At 37.0% G+C, this 23336-nt stretch overlaps 1 protein-coding gene across 4 annotated transcripts in view; it reads right to left on the bottom strand.

Moving 5' to 3' along the window:
• The window catches only part of SLAIN2 (SLAIN motif family member 2), an 80835-nt gene that overhangs the window by 38968 nt on the left and 18531 nt on the right, over window positions 1-23336 (bottom strand). For 3 of the 4 annotated variants that reach the window (XM_019928225.3, XM_019928222.3, XM_019928220.3), the window contains exons 2-4: window positions 7819-7967; window positions 2197-2361; window positions 289-450 (exon numbers count right to left, since the gene is read on the bottom strand). In XM_019928225.3, coding sequence (XP_019783784.1) covers window positions 289-450; window positions 2197-2361; window positions 7819-7967 — 476 coding nt within the window. The remainder of the gene's footprint in view (window positions 1-288; window positions 451-2196; window positions 2362-7818; window positions 7968-23336) is intronic. The other variant, XM_019928223.3, reaches the window with a different exon arrangement.

Genomic DNA, 23336 nt, shown 5'->3' with positions numbered 1-23336 from the left:
ATAACTACAGAGTTACAGTGTAGAGTAACATGCAGGGTATGATTACCAGTCACAGAAGCAGAGCATAGCCTGTTTTTCTTTGCTCCTCACACAGCAAACTGCTCTACATACTATGGATTCTAAAAACAAGTTAATGAACAAACCAGTCCACTTGTTGAAAAAGCCTCTGAAATTTCAACATTTCTATTCTTACTACGTTATTATTCCACAACACTTTGACATATTTAATAACAACAACAAAATTGTACAGTAATGAAAGACCACAACTTTAACAATTAAAATACTTACTTTCTTCCTGCATCCGAGCTAGAATCTGCACATCAGTTACATCATTTAGCTTATAATTGGATCCAATTGAATCTTCATCTAATTCTGAAGCACTTAATTCACTGTCTATAGAGGATTGAGGACTGAGTGGAGGATTTCTGTCTGACGAACTTTTCAAATTACCTTAAAAAAGAAAATGATTCAAACTTCAGTGAAACAAAAGTTGAATAAACATCTGTTACAATTAACTTGATATTATATCTTTGGATTCAGTTCATTGTTATTTTGCCTTTTCTGTTTATAAAATTCCCAAATGTTAAAATTAAAAATTGTCCTGATTAAGTATAAAGAGGGCTACAGAGACTCCTTCATAGATAATGACAAATACAAAACACATTTTCTTATAGTTATAACTTATCTATATTCTTATGAAACAATTAAGTTTTCAAAACAGTACCTGGCAAGTAATTAATGTTCAATAATACATGCTATAGGATTTCAACTTTTACAAGGTAGCCAATGAAACTACTCTATAAATAGATGAATTTAAGATGTGTTTTCTCCTCCCAAATTCAGTCACTAGCAAATACCACCATCGTTTCCCTTGAATAAAGCACCTACTTTTCCTAAACAAGAAAGCTATAATTTGAGGAAAATCAGGACTCCTTAGAGATTTAGGAACAAACCAAAAAAAGAACACTACACTCATTTCTCCTACATTATGCCATGTTTACAAAATTCCTTCCCTAAACTAGTAATGGGGATCCAAGGAGTTCTCTGAAGTTAACTAGTGAAGCACAAAGATGGGATGAAGAAAATGACTGGATGAAAAAACTCATTTTATCACTAAACCAAAAGGGGGATAGAAGACAGGTCAGAGGAATAAAGCATATACATATCCAAAAGACTCTAATTTGTTCCTAAGGAAATGCTTTCATCAGATCATCAACTTCTAATGAAGAATTTTAAAAATCCCAGGACTGTCACTAATATTTCTAATACAGATTTATTTGAAACTTGTTTTCCAGAATTCTTCACCATAAGAGCCAGCTCCAACACGAATGGCACATAAAAAGAGCAAGAAGAATACGAAACAGTTTATGTTGTCAAGAAGAGCATAGTGCACATGATAGGAAAAGTACTATAAGGTCAGTCTCAAATAGTGCCTGAATAAAATTCTCTATATTAAACAAATACAACCTTTTTAGTACAACAGTCATGGGTGAAATAAGTAGCAAGTAACAACCTACGTACAGAACAAACTTCAGGGTCAATAAGTGATGAGACTAGGGAGTATACAAGTCAAAAGTTTGAGGTGGTTAATAATACTTTAATTTTTAAGGAAGCTATGATAATTAATCATACCAATAGCAGTAATAAGAGTAACTGAATGGTGAAATCTAAAGAACAGTAAGCTACAGAATAACAGTCTCAGTCACAGAACCACAGCAGAACATTCTTCCCCCAATTATAGCAATCTATCCCTCTCCCATATCATTTAGAGCTCTAAACACTCTCTTGGCACATTCATATACAGCCTTGTACTATTATTTAACTACAATATCAAAGCTCATTAAAACTCCTATTAGAAGAGTTTAACTCTGTAGCTTTTACAACCTAAGCAAGCTACTCAGTAAGCATCTACTGGTTAAAAAAATAAAGCCTGTGACGCTATTTTTCTCAAGCCACATTAAAAAACTTTTACACACATGCTAAAGAAAACTTTATGAATGTAACTTGGCTTATCTGTATCACTGGTGCCTAGTACCATACTACCTGGTGCTAAGTAGCACCTCAATGATATCTTCTCTAACCAGTTGGAGGTTTCATAAATAAAGGAACTTGAACTACTGATGAGTAAGTTATTTTCTGAGGCAGGGCAGTAAGTTAAGAACCATTTCTTAATTACTCCATTTCGTCTCTCCTTACCTGAATTTCCAGGAAGTATTAGCTGTTTGACTATAGGAGGTCGCACTGGGGTTGAGGACGGAGAATTGAAACCACTGCTGTATGGGCTACTGGCATTTGGACTGTAAGGACTTGTGTAACTGATGGAGTTGAAAGGATTATTATACAAATTCTGCCTCTTGAGAGCTGCATTAATGACAAGGGGAAAAATCAAATTGAAGAAAAGGCTAATAACATCGCAAAAGTTTTCCTACTGGGGGACTTCCCTGGTGGCAGAGCGGTTAAGAATCCGCCTGCCAATGCAGGGGACAAGGGTTCGAGCCCTGGTCCGGGAAGATTCCACATGCTGCGGAGCAACCAAGCCCGTGCGCCACAACTACTGAGCCTGTGCTCTAGAGCTTGCGAGCCACAACTACTGAGCCCATGTGCCACAACTACTGAAGCCCATGCACCTAGAGCCCATGCTCTGCAACAAGAGAAGCCACTGCAATGAGAAGCCCGCGCACCGCAATGAAGAGTAGGCCCCACTCGCTCCAACTAGAGAAAGCCCGTGCGCAGCAACGAAGACCCAACACAGCCAAAAATTAAAAATATAAATAAATTTATAAAAAAAAATTTTTCCAATTAGGAAATTCAGTAAGTCATTATCTCAGTTTAAACACAGAAACATTTCTATAGTAGTGGAGAGAAATATATCACATTAATAATCCCAACAAAATACTTCCACTGTCTTAAATTTTGTTATGCAAATAAAACAGGAGCCACACCAAACAGAAATAATACTATAGGAAGAATATCTCCTCAACAAATTATTAGCTACTAAATTAAGTTACTTCTATCTTGTTGGAAAGTTTATTCCAACTGTGTCAACCTTGAATGGCCTTTAAAAATAAAATGAATATAAAAGCATATTTGTGTTGTCTCATTTTTCTATAACAAACACACACTGCTAATAACAACAAAAAACTATGAAATAATGAGTTTTAAAAATAGTCGTTCCAAAGTTTGGATTTTTGAAAAAATAAAGCAATACTGACTATTTAGGCCAGATTAAGGTCAAACATACAAGAATTCTTTTTTTAAAAAGAACCCCCCCACCCCATTTTCTGGACCAAGGAGAATACTTCTGCCAAAAAAGGGGAAAAATTTGTGCTATGCATATAAAATTATAAAAATAGTATGAAAGTAGGGCTAAGATATCAATTATATACAAGAAAAATTAATACTTAAAATATTTTTTCTTTTCTTCACCCTATTCTAAAATCTACAGCTTATTCATATTTATGACCATCACCAAAGTACTATGCAGAATAAATACACAAATGTGACATGGTACTTCTTCTCAAGAGGCCTAAAGCCAAGTAGTGCAGGCAGAAAAAACAGTGATTTCAAGGCAAAATGAAATGAGTACTATCATAAAGGCGCAAAGAGGCTAATGGAAATGATGAGATAGGAGTAATTCATTACAACTGAGAGAAAGTAGGTAGTAAGGCTTTTTGGAAGGAGAGGCACTGGAGCAGTCTTGAGAGGATAATTTGGTAGGACACTGGAAGTGGGGAAAGTATATGTTTTCATCTGTGTTTATAACATAAACTAAAACCATGTCTTGAAAATGCATAGAGTGTCCAGGGAATAACAGTGAGTAATCTAGAAAGGTAAAGTTCATGGTGAGCGACAAAACAGGAACAACCAGCTGGGGCCAGGTCACAGGAGGCCTGGAATACTATGCTCAGGAGTCTGAAATTTGTTCAGTAGCAGTGATAACACCATCGGGGACTTTTGAGCAAGAGTAATATGATCCAATCAGCTTAAGGAAAAAAAACTGATGGAAATTCTAATGTTAAATAGATTAGACTGAACTAGGCAATAAAAGTGGCCAAAAAAAAAAAAAAAAGGAAGAAAAGGATAAATATTAAAAACCGGGCCTTCCCTGGTGGCGCAGTGGTTGGGAGTCCGCCTGCCGATGCAGGGGACACGGGTTCGTGCCCCGGTCCGGGAAGATCCCACATGCCTTGGAGCGGCTGGGCCCGTTGAGCCATGGCCGCTGAGCCTGCGCGTCTGGAGCATGTGCTCCGCAACAGGAGAGGCCACAACAGTGAGAGGCCTGCGTACCGCAAAAAAAAAAAAACAACAACAAAAAGAAACCCGGTAAGGATTTCTAAAGGGAAAAAACAATAAGATGTTTCTGAAGTTTCTGGTTTGCCTATAAGCAGAGCACTGGTTTTGGGAGGAGGAACACATGCTTTCTGTTTAGTTTTTCTGTTTAGTTGGATAGTGTGGTAAGTTGGTCAGTATAGTTTTCTACATATTTTTCTACATATTCACCATGAGACAAGACACCACGAAACATATTTAGTATGTAGCATGATCTCAATATATCAACCTGAGCAGAAATACGGGTGTTCATTCCTTCCTATCTCTTTACTGTTCTATTTCCTTTGAAGCGCAGTCTCTCTTTATTTGGTTATTTAATCACTAGCATTTCAAGTTCTCAACTCTTTTATCTTCTCACTCTAAACCATATTCTTTTTCTTGAGAAATCTCATTCATACTCACAACATTAGTTATTATCTCTATTCCCCCAAATATCCATTATTTATATCTCCAGGCCTAAGTTTCCATGAGCTTCAGTCCCATATATGCTGCCCATTTAATGTCTCCCCTGAGGGTATGGCAAATGCACCCCAGAGCCAACAAGTCCAAATCCAAACTCATTATTTTCGAACTAAAACAAATTCTCTCCCTGGGATCTCTATCTCAGAATGATAACAACATTCATCCTATTACACAAGCTGGAAAGCTAGAAATCACTGCTGGTACTTTCTTCTCCCTCATTTCCTCATATTTGGTTCATTCCTTTTTCCTTTCACACCTTTTCATCTCCACTACAACCCTTTCCCCCCAACACACACTACGCAGCTATCATCATCAACCCCCCTCAAAAGCATCCTACGGTTCACTTTTGGCCCTCTCCAATCTACTCTCCATACTACAGCTAAGCATGTCCTCATCAACGCGCAAATCCTATCATTTCTTCTTCCTGCCAACACATACCATACCCTTGAATAAAACCCTTCAGTATCTTCCCATTGCTTTTAGAATATTAGAATAAAGTCCAAAACCTTTAACATGGTCTCTAAGGCCTTGCAGAGTCTGGCTCCTACATATTGTTCTGACCTCATGTCCAGTTCCTCATGTACACTAGGCTCCCTCCCATATGCTCCCAAAGGCCTCCCACAGAGCCTTTGCACAAGCTGTTCTCACCACCTGGAACACTCTACTCCCTCTGTCGCCTTCCCCTTTAGCCCACTTAAATTTTCCTGAATCTTTAGGACTCAGGCCAAACATTACTTCCTGAAGTAAAATTCTAATTTCTCCAAGCTCAAAGCACTGTAGATCATTCTTTTATTACATATCACCAGTTATAAAAATTATTTTATTAACATGTTTCCCCTACTAGATGCCAAACTCCGTGAGTGCAGGTACAGTGTTAGTCTTTCTTCATCATGTATCCGCTACCCTTTGCCCAACGCCTGATACATAACAGGTTCTCAAAAAATATTGAATATGCATAAATAAAGGAGATTAGTTTGAATAAAGATGATACTGGATATAGTATGAATGGATGAAATCATCAAAACAGAGAGAAATGGGGCAAAAGAGAGACCTGGGCAGATGGGGCGGGGGTGGGGGGAAGGCAGGAAGAATGGGAAGTTTAATGGTACAGAATTTTAGTATGGGATAACAAAAAAGTTCTGGAGATAGAGAGTGGTGATGGCAATGTGAATGTACTTAATGCCACTGAACTGTATGAACTGTATATTTAAAAATGGTGAAAGTGGGAAATTTGTGCTATATAAATATTATCTCCCCCCCCAAAACACACACAAAAAGATGGGCAGAGAAGGGAGAAACTTTAAAGAAGACTGAAAAGAAAACCGGAGGGAGAATAAGGGTAAAAAAGATAATGTGCTATCAAAAAAACAAGAGAAGAATATCTTAGGAACAGGTGCTGGTACACTAAAGAGAAGCTGAGTATGATGGAGTAGAAAACGGCTGTGCTAGAATATAATAGCTAAGTTCCTAGGAAGCTTTGCCTTATCAAAAAAATACATTTAAAAAACAATCTTCCCTTTAACTTGGGAAAAGAGAGGTTTAGGACTACAAGGTTCAAACTTGCAACAGCCAAATTATTTTTCTTTGAATATATACAGCTATAGCTATTGCTCTGTGCATACAGCTATAAAATCTAAACACTGTTAAGCAGATCCAGTACTTGATTACACCTAGTTTTGGTTCAAGAGTAACAGCTTTTCTTACATGCTCCTACTATCTTTAATGCCTTTGTTATAATAAAGCAAAAAGCTACTCACTCCAATTGCTACTTGTGAAGTGCAACAGCTTTGGTTTTCTCCCCTATGTCCATCCCATACGTTATTTTCTTATAATAACCACTGTTCCTGCCACAACAAACTACACTTTACTATATGACAGTTTAACTGTGTAGGCTCCCCCCTGCTTCCCCTGACCATTTGCAGCTTACACTCTAAAAAAGAGGACGTACCTCAATAATAAAGCCAAAAAAAAGCAATTTTAAGGACATGGCTGCCAAGTAAACACAAAGCAAAAAACAAAACTCTATTTAGGATTAGTAATCATGCATCAATCTTTTACTACATGAGCATTCCAGGAAACTGATATTCTTTTTTTTTTTTTGGCCTCGCTGCGAGGCTTGCAGGATCTTAGTTCCCTGACCAGGGACTGAACCAGGGCCCCAGCACTGAAAGCGTTGAGTACTATCCACCGGACCCCCAGGGAATTCCCAGAAACTGATATTCTTTTTTTTAATTTTTTAATTTTTTTTGAAACATATTTTTAAAAGATTGAGAGTAATTCCAAGAAAGAGTCAATAATATTTTTCCTACATTTCTAATACACTGGCATGCTACATTTAAATGCCATTAGAGTGACACATTTTGTCAGCTTTGTGAATGCTATTAAACAATAGAACATAAAAGCAGTTTAACTTAAAATGTCAAGTTAAAAAAAAAAAAAGAGGGGAAATGAATACATTTACTAAGCACTACCATGAGCCAGAAAAACATGCTAGGCTCTTTCAACATTATCATTTAATCCTTAAATAACACTTACAGGGTTCATCATGCTTATAAGAAAACTGAGCTTATAGGAGTTAAATAATTCGCGGAGTCACATAGCAACAAAGCGACAGAGTGAGAATGAGGGCTCTTTGGTTCTCAACCTGTATCTTTCTACCACATCAGAATTTCCCTGAGGCTGGTGAGATGATTTTAGATGATATCAGACAAAACATTTTTTTAAAATAATTATTTATTTTAGCTTGCACCAGAAAAAACCTTATTACATAAAATCCATTATTTCATGGATATTTTTTAGGATGAAGCTAAATAAAAATACGGAGATTTTTTTTTAAAGGCTATTAAGAAAATAACAGAACAGGGTTATGTGCATATGGCAAAAACTCACGATGGCATGCACAATGTGATTTGGAAAACACCCCTCAAGCAAAGAACTGCCTTCCTAAAAACATACCAGTCAACATTTATCTGTTTTTTGATTAAAGAAAGCAAAGAGATGAATTTACAAGTAAAATTATAGACATACCTGACATAGTTTGATCAAGCTTGTGGATAAGAGACTTTTTAGCACATTCAACATCAGGACTTGGGTAATCCAAAACTTGCCTGCACCAAACTAAAGGACTAACTGATTTCTGCATTGGTGTAAGTTTTTTCTTTGGTGATGAATACAGCCTAGAAGAAAACAAAAAACAAAAACAAAAAAGGGTAATGTTAATTATTAAGCACAAGGTTATAAAATAGGGATCCTTTGGAACAGATTTAAATTGGGGGATGGGGAGTAAAAATGATGGAGTATGTTTAAAATCACCCACATTTACTTTCTGCACAGGAAGAAAATGACACTACAATCATCAATATAAGCCCAAATCTCAACTATTAAATGAACCCAAATGAGGCCAACTGTCCAGTCCTAAAATGTGTCTTTATTTTTCTCTTTTACTCTCATTTCAAAAACTATGAAGAAACATGTCTTTACAATATTTTATTCTTTTTTCAATAGTTCTTAACTCCCTAATATAACCATATCATTAAGTCCTGTCTAGAAGGCAGATAAATACCTTGCTTTCCAACTCCCAGTTCCCTTCCTACCACAAACCACACATTCACCATTAGTAATGCATTCCTTTTACTTAAGCAGTACCCACTCTGTAGCCCTTTTTTCAAATGATACGTCAGAGAAAAGCAATACATTAAAAAATCCTTAATAACAATATGAATCAATTTATGAAATTCAGTTTCAGTAAAGAAGAAAGGAAAAGTATTTTATAAGCTCCTGGGGAAGGCACATAAAAACAAAAAGGTGGGAAGATACTTCCTACTTCATTTGTTTTTCCTCAGATTAGTTCAGATTACATCAATTGATGTTAATTTATTTCAAATGTTACTCTATATGAAAAATGTGAAGTTACTTGAATTCTAACCAGAGTGGTTTCCAAATTAAGACACTTAAGTGAAATCTATGATGTAAACAAAATTACTGCACTTCCAGATGGATGGGATGTAAAATCAGCTCCTTTACTGCACCTGACTAACTCATGGAGGATGGGGAAAAGGGAGAAAAAGTGCCCCATCTGACATTGCCTCCTCCTGTCTTGTTGATGCTGCATAGAGGTGGAGGTTCAGCTCTCCCACTGGGCCTCTATGACTTAATTTTAGCAGAAATAGGCGAATAAAGCAATATTTTTCAAGTTTTCTTGACAAGTAAAATCTTGACAATCTCAACTTATAAGTTACATTAGCCATCAATAAATTGGCTGTGTCCATCAGAAAACAGTCCCTCTTGACTGAACTGTATATTATTATTTAAGAAATTCAAAAGCATCAGTGAAAAAAAATGTTTTTAGTAGGCAAATTGATAAGGGTAGGAAATAAAAAAAGATGGAAGAATACAAAATTACTCTTAAATTTTTAGCTGTTGTAACTGAAAGAATTATAGTGCCATTGACAAAAACAGGAAAGCTACCATTCACCTGGTATAGGCGAGATTATGATGTTTTAAACTGATTTTGAATTATTGATGTTTTATTCATTTAGTTTATAGTAGTTTCTGTATTTTTAAAGATGCTAAAAGTACCTTACAACTTTTTTTAAAAACAGCCTTTTCAAGATGTAATTTACATACCATAAAATTTGCCTGTGTAATTTCTGCACCATAAAATTCATTGTATAATTTGATGAATTTAGTATTTAGTTACCCAAACCATCACCACCATGTAATTTTAGAACATTTTTATCACCCTAAAAAGAAACCCCCTTTCCGTTTCTACCTCCAGCCCTAGGCAATAACAAATCTGCTTTCTGCTCCATGTTCCTTTCTAAACATTTCATATAAACAGAATCATACAATGTGTGTTTTGTGTGTCTGGCTTCTTTCACATGAATTGCCAAAGTGTGAAAGAAAAAGTGATACACACTACTATATATAACTAATAAGGACCTACTGTATAGTACAGACTATAGTAGAGACAATGTTTTGTAATGGCATTTATGGGAAAAGAATATAAATGGACATACATGTATGTATAACTGATTCACTTTGCTGTACACCTGAAACAATACTGTAAATCAACTATACTCCAATTAAAAAAAAAAAAAACCAAAAAGCCCAACATTTCCTGAAAGTTCTCAACACAAGGAAAACAATTTTCTTCTTCTTCCCCCCTCCTTTTGTATCTGTATGAGATGATGAATGTTAAATAAACTTATCGTGGTAATCATCTTGCAAAATACGTAAGTAATGTCATTACGCTGTACACCTTAAACTTATACAGTACTGTATCTCAATTATATCGCAATAAAACTAAAAAAAAAAGGAGTAAGCATTGCTACAAACACTACCAATATTAAAAGAATTGTAAGGAATATTTTGAAGAACTTTACGCCAACAAAACAGATAGACTGGAAGACTAGATACACAAATTCCTAGAAAGATACACGTTATCAAATGGGACTCAAGAAGAAATAGAGACTCTGAAGAGATTTATAAAAATAAATTGAATTAGTAATGAGAAATCTTCCTGTAAAGAAAAGCCCAGTTCCAGATGCCTTCACTTATTAATTTTATCAATACTAAGGAAAAGTAATGCCAATCCTATACAAACTCTTTCAGAAAATAGACCTAATGGTAAAAGACTGAATACTTCTCCTAAGACTGGGAACAAAGTTAAGGATGCACACTATCAACATCTCTATTCAATGTGGTACTACAGTGTCTAGCCAGTGCAGAAAGGCAAGAACAAGAAATTAAGGCATCCATGTGGGAAAGAAAAAAGTAAAATTGTCTTTATTCACAGACAGTATGATCCTGTACATAGAAAATCCTTTGTAGGAATCTACTGAAAGCAAACGAAATCAACTAGACTTAATTAATGTGTTTAGCAAGGTCACAGGATATGAGATCAACAGGCCAAAAAAAAAAGAAAATCAACTTATTTCTATGTATCAATGAACTCAAATATGAAATAAATATAACAATTCCATTCACAACAGCATCAAAAAGAATACTTAGGAATAAATTTAACAAATGAAGTGCAAGAGTTGTACACCGAAAACAATAAAACATTGCTGAGAGAAATGAAAGACTTAAATAAATGGAGAGATGTACCATGTTCCTAGATCTGAAGACTCAATGTTGTCAAGATGTCAATTCTTCCAAACTGATCAACAGAATACAATCCCTACAAAAATGTCAGCAGGCATTTTTATAGAAATGGACAACCTAATTCTAGAAGTTACATGAAAATGTAAAGACAAAGAATGGCCAGAAGAATTCTGAAAATGAACAATCTTTAAAAAATTTTAAAATCTCTGGTCTTGCTCCCTTCCAATCCATTCTATATATTGCAGCCAAATTGTTTTCTGAAATATGAATCTATTAATATTCCTCTGCTAAAAATTCTATGCCAGTTTCCTTTTGCCCTTATGATAGTTTTTTTCCAAAACACAGCCCCCGTGGCCCTTGAAACACAGCAATGATCGAACTGTTGCAGTACCTTTTTTTTTTTAGCTACATTTCTCACCCTTCTCCACCACTCAAATCTAAATAATAGCCATATGGTACTAATTTCTACTCCTGAAAAGCCCAACACTTTTGCTTCTAGGTCATTTTGTGCATGCTGTTCCCCTTGCCTTAAACAAACTCAATTCCACTTCTTGGTTACCTCACCCTCCCTTGCCCAATTTCGGCCAGCCCATTCGTACTTTCTACGAAGTCTCAACTTAAATGTCCCTTCTTCAAGGAAACCTTCCTTAAGTACCTGTCATAAGACTATATTAGGGGTTTCCCTGGTGGCGCAGTGGTTAAGAATCCACCTGCCAATGCAGGGGACACGGGTTTGAGCCCTGGTCCGGGAAGATCCCACATGCTGCGGAGCAACTAAGCCCGTGCACCAAAACTACTGAGCCCTCGTGCCACAACTACTGAAGCCCGAGAGCCTAGAGCCCATGCTCCGCGAAAAGAGAAGCCACTGCAATAAGAAGCATGCGCACCAACACAAAGAGTAGCCCCCGCTTGCTGCAACTAGAGAAAGCCTGCGCTCAGCAACAAAGAACCAATGCAGCCAAAAATAAATAAATAAATAAAAATTTTAAAATGTGTTACGGGGCAATAAAAATGCTACAATATGGATAAACCACAAAAACGTTAAACTAAGTAAAAGAAGTCAGCCACAAAAGACCACATACTGCATGATACCATTCATATGGAATGTCTAGAATAGGCAAATCTATGAGACAAAACAGATTGGTGGTTGCCCAGGGATGGGAGAGGGGATGGGGAGAGAGAAATGGGAAATGACTGCTAATGGGTACAAAGATCCTTTCTGGGATATTGAAAATATTCTAAACCAAGATTATGGTCATGGTTGTACTATTCTGTAAATATAGAAATCACTCAATACTAAAAACAGGTGAATTTTATGTATGTAAATTCTATCTTAATAAAGCTGTTAAAAAATATGTTAGAAATAATTGGTCTCTCAAGATGTTGCTTTTTCCCTTAGGACAATTATTACAAAGGAATTAAACACCATTAAATATAATTTATGTCTATTGTTAATAGTGAGAGAACTAGTAAAGATGTAATTAAGAATATGAATGTTATGAAACTGATCATAACAAATCATATTTTGTCCGATATGTCACACATACCTGTATAACATGACTGGTGATAAAAACAACTAAGAATATAACTATTTTGTAAAAGTAACAACTTTAGGGACTTCCCTGGTGGCGCAGTGGTTAAGAATCTGCCTACCAATGCAGGAGACACAGGTTTGATCCCTGGTCCAGGAGGATTCCACATGCCGTGGAGCAACTAAGCTCGTGAGCCACAACTATTGAGCCTGTGCTCTAGAGCCTGAGCCACAGCTACTGAACCTGTGTGCCGCAGCTACTGAGGCTCGCGTGCCTAGAGCCCGTGCTCAGCAACAAGAGAAGCCACCGCAATGAGAAATGAGAAGCCTGCGCACCGCAACGAAGAGTAGCCCCCGCTCACCACAACTAGAGAAAGCCCGCGCGCAGCACTGAGGACCCAACGCAGCCAAAAATTAAAAAACAAAACAAAACAAAAAAACTTTAATAATATAGAAATGTATAAATGTAAGGAGTGATAATAACCTCCCTCCCCCTACCAATTCTATCCTCCCAAGTTATTTACAGTTTGCAGTATGTCTCTTGGGACTTTTTTATGCATACACATAGCAGACATATTATTAAAAGACAGAGATAGGATGGGAAATTGGAGACATTTTACTGAATTTATAGTAACCACAGTAATCACTTTTCATGTTGCAGTCAGCTGAAAGTAGGCTAATAAAGCTAAGAACAACAAAGATTTAACTTTATTTAAAGTAAAAATAAAATTATATCAAAACTGTTATTGAAATAAATTTCTGTAGATTGGTATGGAAACTTTTTACAGGCTAAGGAAAATCATCAGATTTTAATACCTCAAAATCATACTTCTCTATTTACTGAGTAAGGTGTATTCAACGCAAAAGAAAAGAGCCTCTGTCTTCACAAAGTTCAATGTATATTCCCTGCAATAGTAATGACATTTACAGACTTATATATTTGCATCTGAATGAACCCTGAACAAAACACCAATGATTACAATGTTTTTTAAGTGCATATGAAAAAAGATAAAGGAAACATAACAAAGTAAGTTCAAAGTGGCCATATTGAGATTGTAATTTTGTTTCTATTCTTATAATTTTATGGGGGTTTTTTTCAGATTGGAAATTTGATTTTATTTTTATTATTTATTTTTAATTTTTATTTTATATTAGAGTATAGTTGGTTTACAATGTTGTGTTAGTTTCAGGTATACAGCTAAGTGATTCAGTTATACATATACATATATCCATTATTTTCATATTCTTTTCCCATATAGGTTATTACAGAATATTGAGTAGAGTTCCCTGTGCTATACAGTAGGTCCTTGATTACCTATTTTATACATAGTAGAGTGTATATGTTAATCCCAAACTCCTAATTTATCCCTTCCCCCGACATTTCCCCTTTGGTAACCACAGGTTTGTTTACGAAGTCTGTGAGTCTGCTTCTATTTTGTAAATAAGTTCATTTTTATCACTTTTTTTTTAGATTCCACATATAAGTGATATCATATATTTGTCTTTCTCTGCCCAACTTACTTCACTTAGTATGATAATCTCTAGGTCCATCCGGAAAGGCTTGAATTTTTTTTAAAATTTTTTATTCAAGTGTAGTTGATTTACAACGTTATGTTAGTGTACAGCAAAGTGAATCAGTTATACATATACATATATCCGCTCTTTTTTAGATTCTTTTCCCATATAGGTCATTACAGAGCATTGAGTAGCATTCCCTGTACTATACAGTAGGTCAAGGAAAGGCTTATATTTAAATCAGGGTGATGGAAAGGCTTAAAGGTCTGCCCAGAGTGTGGAATCAATGGATCAGAGTTGGTGGTCTGTGGAGTAACTTCTTCAGAAAAGGCACTGGGAACAAGACCAAGGGTTGAATAAAGACGGACAGATATGTCAAAGGGGTATTGCAGAAGGCTAAAGTTGGTCAGCTACACAAGGGAGCAGAGGAACAAGAAACAGATGTATGTTGAACTCATTTACTGTTTTTTTTAAGTTAATTTTTATTGGAGTATAGCTGCTTTATAATGTTGTGTTAGTTTCTGCTATACAGCAAAGTTAATCAGTTATACGTACACATATATCCTCTCTTTTTTTAGATTTCCTTCCCATTTAGGTCACCACAGAGCATTGAGTAGAGTTCCCAGTGCTATACAGTATGTTCTCATTAGTTATCTATTTTACACATAGTAGTGTATATAAGTCAATCCCAATCTCCCAATTCATTCCACACCCCCCTTCCCGCCTTGGTATCCATAAGTTTGTTCTCTACATCTGTGTCTCTATTTCTGCTTTGCAAATAAGTTCATCTGTACCATTTTCTAGATTCCACATATAAGAGATATTATATGCTATTTGTTTTTCTCTTTCTGACTTATTTCACTTTATATGACAGTCTCTAGGTCTATCCACGTCTCTACAAATGGCACTATTTCATTCCTTTTTATGGCTGACTAATATTCCATTGTATATGGTTTTTTTTAAACTTTCATTAATAAAAGTATCTTTGGCCGTACCCACACCTAAATATAATTTAATAAACTATTAGGATACATTGCTTTATAATGATTTAACAACCTTCCTGAGACAATGTGAAATAATAATTAATGTTATTATTAATCAAGGGCTTATTACATGGCAGGCATGGTTTCAGTATTTTATTTATTTATTTATTTTGGCTGCACCAGATTTTAGTTCCCCAACAAGGGATCGAACCCAGCCCCCCAGCATTGGGAGTTCAGAGTCTTGCCCACTGGACCACCAGGGAAGTTCCTCAGTATTTAAAATATACTAACCCTTTCAATCTTCCCAATAAGCTTATGAGATAGGTACTAATATAATCCCTGGTTTACAGATGAGGTCAAGAGGCACAGTGAGCTAAATGACTTGTCCAAGGTGACATAGCTGTTAAGTGGCAAAACCAGGATTGCTTCAGAACCTAAGCTCTTAACTTTACCAACTAATACTTTACATACTTTACCAACTAATACATTTTCTAAAAGAATGTACAAGATCCTTGACTTAAAGGCTTCAATATAGTAATCATTCTAATGGCCTCCTGCTGTTACCTGCTCTCTTCTAAGCCTTATGAACCACAAAATATAAAGTTGTAATAGATCCCACTATTAAATACAATTAAAAAAATCACAACTCAATTGAAGAAAAATATCTTCAGTTCATATGTAGTAAGAGTCTTTTTGAAATTTTAGTAATAAATAATAGTGGTAATTATTTACAAGGCAAATTCATTAATAAAGTCTTAGAACAGTTTACAAGCCCTGAAGTGACAATGGCTGCAGGGCAGGATACAGACATAAACTGCTGGTATGACAGCAGAACACAACATGGTGAATCAACAAACAGGGCAGAGCAAGCAGAACAGACTTAAGAAAAGTTTTAAAGTAGTAAATCCCAAACTTTTAGACAGTGACACTCTATGCTTCCATTTTCATTTCATGATTCTCTTGATTCTCATTCTGGTATGGCATGGGTTTTTTAATTTTAAGAGTATCAAAACAATTTTGATATTCCTTGGGATGCCACAAAACTGAGGTTGGAAATTACTTCTTTAAAGAGACAAACATCTAGTGTTGAGGCATAATTGTGTACTGCTGGGAGACCAACTGGGAGTGTGGCAATCAGAAAATGAGTTGTTTTGTTTTGAGAAAAGACATCAGGAAGACTGGAAGTCTCAAACTATACCAAACTGCAAATTGTGGCAACAGCTGCAAAGAAAGAGACAGTTTTAATGTGTATTGACTAATACATAATACATATCTGCTTAGCTACAATTGCATCCATAGATAGCAATTACAAAAAAATAAATAATTAAATAAAATATCAGGTAATTAAAGTGCTAAAGAAAATTTGGCAGTATCTTTACGCTACGCCACAGTAGGAAGAGAGAATACACTATACTCTGCTTATAGAACTAAAGTTAATATTAAGACCAGCCCAGGGACTTCCCTGGTGGCGTAGTGGTTAAGAATCCACCTGCTAATGCAGGGGACATGGGTTTGAGCCCTGGTCCGGGAAGATCCCACATGCCGCGGAGCAACTAAGCCCATGTGCCACAACTACTGAGCCTGTGTGCCACAACTACTGAAACCCGCGTGCCTAGAGCCCGTGCTCTGCAACAAGAGAAGCCACCACAATGAGAAGCCTGTGCACTGCAACGAAGAGTAGCTCCTGCTCTCCGCAACTAGAGAAAGTCCGCACACAGCAATGAAGACCCAACGCAGCCAAAAATAAATAAATAAATTTATTAAAAAAAAAAAAACCTTTAAAGACAAAAAAAAAAGGCAGCCCAGACATTCTCTTTTCTCTCTCTCTTTTTTTTTTTTTTTTTTTTTTTTAAGTTTTTGGCCATCCTGAATGGCATGTGGGATCTTAGTTCCCCCAACCAGGGATCGAACCCTGCACACCTTGCAGTGGGAGTGTGGTGTCTTAATCACTGGACCACAAGGGAAGTCCCATCTCTTCTCTTTTTCTTTTGAGTTACATAGAAAGATAAGAATGGCTATGTGAGGATTCCTTATTATTAAAGTGTTCGGGATACCAAGATGGTTAAAATGCATAAAATACATTTGGAGGGATGGGGGAAAGTAGTTGTGTGTATATATATAAGCTATATATAATTGTTTAACTCTCTCTCATATAGCACTCCAAGCATCTCAGGGACAGGAATATTTCACATCATTCCTTATGCCTCACCCTCACCCCCAAAGAAAACTGCCTGGCACACAGTATTATAGAAACGGAACACCATATTGCAGAATGAATGAAGGAAATAATTATACAAAAATTCATAATAGAGCACTGCCTTTTTCCTGAAAAATTATAATCATGGAAATTCTATAGTTATACTTGATGTACCAGTTGGGGACCCCAGTTGTAAGATCAGCAGAACTAAATTCTTCCTGTTTTAATTCATATCCATTTCTACCCTCCTCATTCCTTTCAAAATACCCATAACCACTGACCAGGATCTCTCTCAAGTGACAGTAATCAAATCATCCCAGTGTCTTTAAGAGGCTAAATTTAACCTATTCTCCAGTCCTACTTTCTTTCTTTTCTTTCTTCCCTTTCCTACTAGTTTTCTCAAGATCACTTATTAATTACCAAAGGTAGAAGTGATGACATGAGGATCTGAAAATACACATTATAAGTGTAAAACCTGAGCTCCTCACACACTTCCTACATCACATTATTTTTGTTATTTTATCAACTGCTGCCTCATAAGATATAACCATATATTTATTCCTACTATTTTATGTTTACCAGAAACTTTTTTTTTTATTATTGGGTTTTTTTTGGCCTTGCCACGTTGGCAGTGAAAGTGCTGAGTCCTAACCACTGGACAGCCAGGGAATTCCCAGAAACTTTTTTTTTTTTTTTTTTTTTTGCAGTACGCGGGCCTCTCACTGTTGTGGCCTCTCCCACTGCGGAGCACAGGCTCCGGACGCGCAGGCTCAGTGGCCACGGCTCACGGGCCCAGCCGCTCCGCGGCATGTGGGATCTTCCCGGACCGGGGCACGAACCCGCATCCCTTGCATCGGCAGGCGGACTCTCAACCACTGCGCCACCAGGGAACCCCCAGAAACTCTTTTAATTTGAAGAAATCTTTTGTTTGTTTCATCATAACCAATCATCATTTTTTGGACATACAATATGTTCTAATAGTTTTAGTACTAATTTTTCTCCTGGGTGTCAGTCACAGAGCTGTAAGTGCTTACTATAGACATTGTCTCAAAATCAAATATCCCCAAACAAACCTAAAATGACACCATTATTTTTTCCAGTCAACAAATGAAAATTTTTATAATGACCTTGACTGTTTTCTCACTCCATACATTCAATCAACACATTCTATCAATTCATTAAACTGGCTTCCCCACACCTACCAGATTTTCAACCTTCCAATCCATCCTCTACTACCACTTAGCTCTCCAAAACACAGGTCAGGATAAACATTGTTTCACAGCTCAAAAATTTTCTCACTGGATGTACTCCCCAACTTAATTTTCAAGATCCTGTGTTTTCGATGCAAAACCACATCCTTGATCTTCTCTCTCAAGTACTCCAATAAAAAACCCTCTTGTCTAGCCAAAATGGCCAAATAAATGTTCACTTCACACATCTGTTAAACCACAGATGTGTCTTTGCTTATAGCTCTTTTTACTACAGGGGCAAAAATAATTTCCTTTCCATTTTCCTTGTCTAACCCAAGCCTTACCTCTAGACCAATTCAAGACTCCATTTTTCATGAGGCTTTCCAACTGCCACAGTTCTTCTGACTACTCCTTATCATCTTAACACAGTGCTCTACTCATAGTAGGTACTCAATAAATGTTTTATGATTACTCCCATGGTGACTGTTCATCCCAGTTTGCCCAGGTGTAAGTCCTCATTTAAACCTGTTGTTTTGGCATCTCAGCACTCCCTTGACTCTCAAATAGTTTGTACAATAAATCACACAATCATTTTAATTTTTCCTAATTTTCAGAACATTATTTTATGACTTAGAAATGTAAATGGAGGAAAGTTACTAGAATAAGATACTTATTCCTGCAATACAGCACTAAATATTTCTGGTCAAGTAGACACCGTAAGTATGCTTTAAGGCAATACTTGGGGTGATTTTGCCCCCAGGAAACATCTGGCAATGTCTGACATTTTTGCTTGGCCAGGGATGTTGCTAGACATCATACCACACACAGCACAGCCCTCACAACAAAGAATTTATCATCGTTATTTAACGTCGATACCCTTATATAAGAAAGCAAGATCAAAATGATATTTTTAAACAATGTAGATGTTTTATAAGAGGAACTAAACAAATCTGATCTTTATTCATTTAGCTTGAGATGATTGTTTTCATGCAATCAATTGTAAGTGGTTGGGATGAAATGGAAAGACTATCATTATGGACTCAATACTTTGGTTTGAATTTCAGTTTTGCTATGTGCGTCTGGGCCCAAGAGGTTGGTAAAGATCAGAGGTTCAGTTTTCTAGCCCACAAAAGTACCTACGTCTTCTCTTCCCACCTACATACTATTGCCACACTAATCTTTCCAAAACACGATTTTGTTAAGGATATTCCGACACTCAAAAATCTCCTCCTAGATTTCACAAGCAATCCACAGTATGGTCTCCAACCCAATGATTCAAATTTCTTACTTGTTCCCCAACAAATCTGTATCTTCACAGACTTCGCTTTACCCTACTCAAATGAAGCACTCATTCTTTTCCCTGCACTTTTTGATTCTGACAGAGCAGCAAGAAATACCCTTCCGCCTATCTGTACCTAAATCCTAAGTCTCAGCTCTCACATTCAAGTCCATATAAACCTTTCTGCTGTGAACTCTCATTGCTGATTTCAGAGAGGACCGAATTCTGTGTTCATTCTGTCTCCAAGCTAAACTCTAAGCACTTGAAAGCTTAGTATCAAGCCACAATCAGTCATTTAAACAAATGTTTATGTGGCAGCTACCACTGGCCAGGCATGGTGCTCAACAGGAATTCAAAAATGAATTAAAGGGTTTCCCTGGTGGCGCAGTGGGTGACAGTCCTCCTGCCGATGCAGGGAACACGGGTTCGTGCCCCGGTCCGGGAAGATCCCACATACCGCGGAGCAGCTAGGCCCGTGAGCCATGGCCGCTGAGCCTGCGCTCCGCAACGGGAGAGGCCACAATAGTGAGAGGCCTGTGTACCGCAAAAAACAAACAAACAAAAAAAACGAATTAAGACAAAATTAAATGATTATACTTCTCATCGTGCTGGTTGTCAGCTCTCTCAGTCATAGGGGGTACTACCATAGAAACCTATAGCGCCTGCTCAACAAGTTCCAAACCTCTAGATTCAGGTTTCTAGGACTTATCTGTTTTTTTGGATTTTATTTTTTAATTCTCTCCAGATCAGCCCCAGCTAAAAATAACCAATGGCAAACAAGAGTTTCACTATGAGAAGTCAACGCAAGACCCATTATCTCCCTCCAAGGGGGGAAATTAGCAGGCTCACTCAAAAGATAGTCACATCCTAAAATTACTAAAGTACTCTCTCTATATCTACTAGTTATTAATAAAGACATAAAATATAATCTCTATAATTATAAAATGCAGTACGAATTAGGCACTAAACGCATTATACTTAAAAACCTCCTCACTAACTTAACAGCATCTATTAAATTCCATTCCTCAAATTTATCAGACTCATAGGTCATTTGTAGACTTAGCCTGGCCCACACCTGCTTCTTTTTTTTGTATATATAAATTTATTTATTTTATTTATTTTATTTTTGGCTGTGTTGGGTCTTTGTTGCTGCGAGTGGGCTTTCTCTAGTTGCAGAGAGCGGGCTTCTCACTACGGTGGCTTCTCTTTTTGCAGAGCATGGGCTCTAGGCGTGTGGGCTTCAGTAGTTGTGGCTCGCAGGCTCTAGAGCGCAGGCTCAGTAGTTGTGGTGCATAGGCTTAGTTGCTCCACGGCATGTGGGATCTTCCTGGACTAGGGCTTGAACCTGTGTCCCTTGCATCGGCAGGCAGATTCTTAACCACTGTGCCACCAAGGAAGCCCCACCCCCTGCTTCTTATTCACGCTTTTCAAACAAAACAACGCTTAACAGCCACACATGGTTGGGTACTTTCTAATTCTCTCACAGGCAGATGAGCAGAAGTTCATGAATGGAGCAGTGGAGGGCTGTGTGTGGGAGAGATTTCCTTCTAGTAACTGTAGAAGTGGGACATGGTTTGATTCATCCTCATGAATTCTAAACCTCTAATTTTTAACTAAACACTGTTTGTCTCTCTCCAAATATTTTCATAAACTTCATGGTACTGCATTATCTTGCTTCTATTATTTCCCACATTTCAAGAAGATATAATCACTTTTTTCTTTTCCTCCCTATAGTTCCTTAATACCCTCAAGAAGTCTCAATTTTACTCCAGAATTTGAACCCTTTCCAAGATCAAAGCAAATTGTATGTTTTGCATTTATTGAGCCTTCCTCTTAAATAAGCTAATTTGTTCCTAAAGGTATCCATTTCCTCCATAATTTAGATTCCCAAATGAAAGAGCACAGAGGATGTGATTTTACGTAAATAGAACAGGCAAAATAAGAACTTATATTACTGAAAGCCTTAAAACCTAAATGCTTCTACAAGTTCATTTTTGCTACTAAACTATCACAACAGGAGTCAACATGCAGTGTGCTCTGGCTAGTACAAGTCATTACTATAAGGAACAGAACATTATTGTAACTCAATTCATTTACATTGAGACACTATTTAATGCTATTTACTACCCAAATTATTTTATTTTAAATCATGTCGAAATTAAACTGATTTACAGATATACTTATAGATATGGTCCTAGCAGAAAGGCAAGGAGGCAGGGATCTGGGTAAATAAAAGAGAAGGGAATGAGCCCTTTTAGGCTACCAGGGCATCGGCACCACCAGGGACCCTGGAAAGTTTGGCATAGGGATTTGCATGCAGAGTAGTCCCAAAAATGAGACTGAGGAGAGCAGCAACATCAGTAACCCCGAAGACTCACAAAATGTGAGCTCTGAAATTCCTTATCTGATATTCCTGGAAAGTAAGGAAGTTTGGGGTTTTTCCCCCTCATCAAAAACAGACTACAAATCACAGCAATATCTTATCTGATCCACCTCCTAGAGTAATGAAAATAAAAACAAAAATAAACAAATGGGACCTAATTAAGCTTCAAAGCTTCTGCACAGTAAAGGAAACCATAAACAAAAAGACAACCCACAGAATGGGAAAAATATTTGCAAATGAAGTGACCGACATGGGATTAATCTCCAAAATATACAAACAGCTCATGCAGCACAGCATCAAAAAAACAAAAAACCCAACCCAAAAATGGGTGGAAGATCTAAATAGGCATTTCTCCAAAGAAGACATACAGATGGCCAAAAAGCACATGAAAAGATGCTCAACGTCACTAATTACTGGAGAAAAGCACATCAAAACTACAATGAGGTATCACCTCACACCGGTCAGAATGGCCATCATCAAAAAATATATAAACAATAAATGCTGGAGAGGGTGTGGAGAAAAGGGAACCCTCCTATACTGTTGACAGGAATGTAAATTGGTACAACCATTATGGAGAACAGTATGGAGGTTCCTTGAAAAACTAAATACAGAACTACCATACGGGAGACTTCGCTGGTGGCACAGTGGTTAAGACTATGCACTCCCAATGCAGGGGGCCCGGGTTCGATCCCTGGTCAGAGAACTAGATGCCACATGCGTGCTGCAACTAAGAGTTCGCATGCCACAACTAAGGAGCCGCCTGCCACAACCCAGCGCAACCAAATAAATAAATACTTAAAAAAAAACCCCAAATCTACCATATCATACAGCAATCCCACTCCTGGGCATACATCTGGAGAAAACCATAATTCAAGAAGATACATGCACTCCAATGTTCACTGCAGCACTATTCACCATGGCCAAGACATGGAAGCAACCTCAATCAACGTCCATCGACAGAGGAGTGGGCAAAGAAGATGTGGTAGATATATACAATGGAATGTTAGTCAGCCATAAAAAAAGAATGAAACAGTGCCATTTGCAGCAACATGGAGGGATCTAGAGATTGTCATACTGGGTGAAGTCAGACAAAGACAGATATCATATGATATCGCTTATATGTGGAATCTAAAAAAAAAATGGGACAAATGAACTTATTTACAAAACAGAAATGGAGTCACAGATGTAGAAAACAAACTTATGGTTACCAGGGGGGAAAGGGGGAGGAGGGATAAGGGGAGATTGGGATTGACGTATACACACTACTATATACAAAACAGATAACTAGTAAGGACCTACTATATAGCACAAAGAACTCTACTCAATATTCTATAATGACCTATATGGGAAAAGAATCTAAAA

This window comes from Tursiops truncatus, chromosome 5 (assembly GCF_011762595.2).
Source record: "Tursiops truncatus isolate mTurTru1 chromosome 5, mTurTru1.mat.Y, whole genome shotgun sequence".
NCBI lineage: Eukaryota > Metazoa > Chordata > Mammalia > Artiodactyla > Delphinidae > Tursiops > Tursiops truncatus.
Note: the sequence above shows the minus strand (reverse complement) of the source record. Positions and strands in the feature narration are given on the sequence as shown.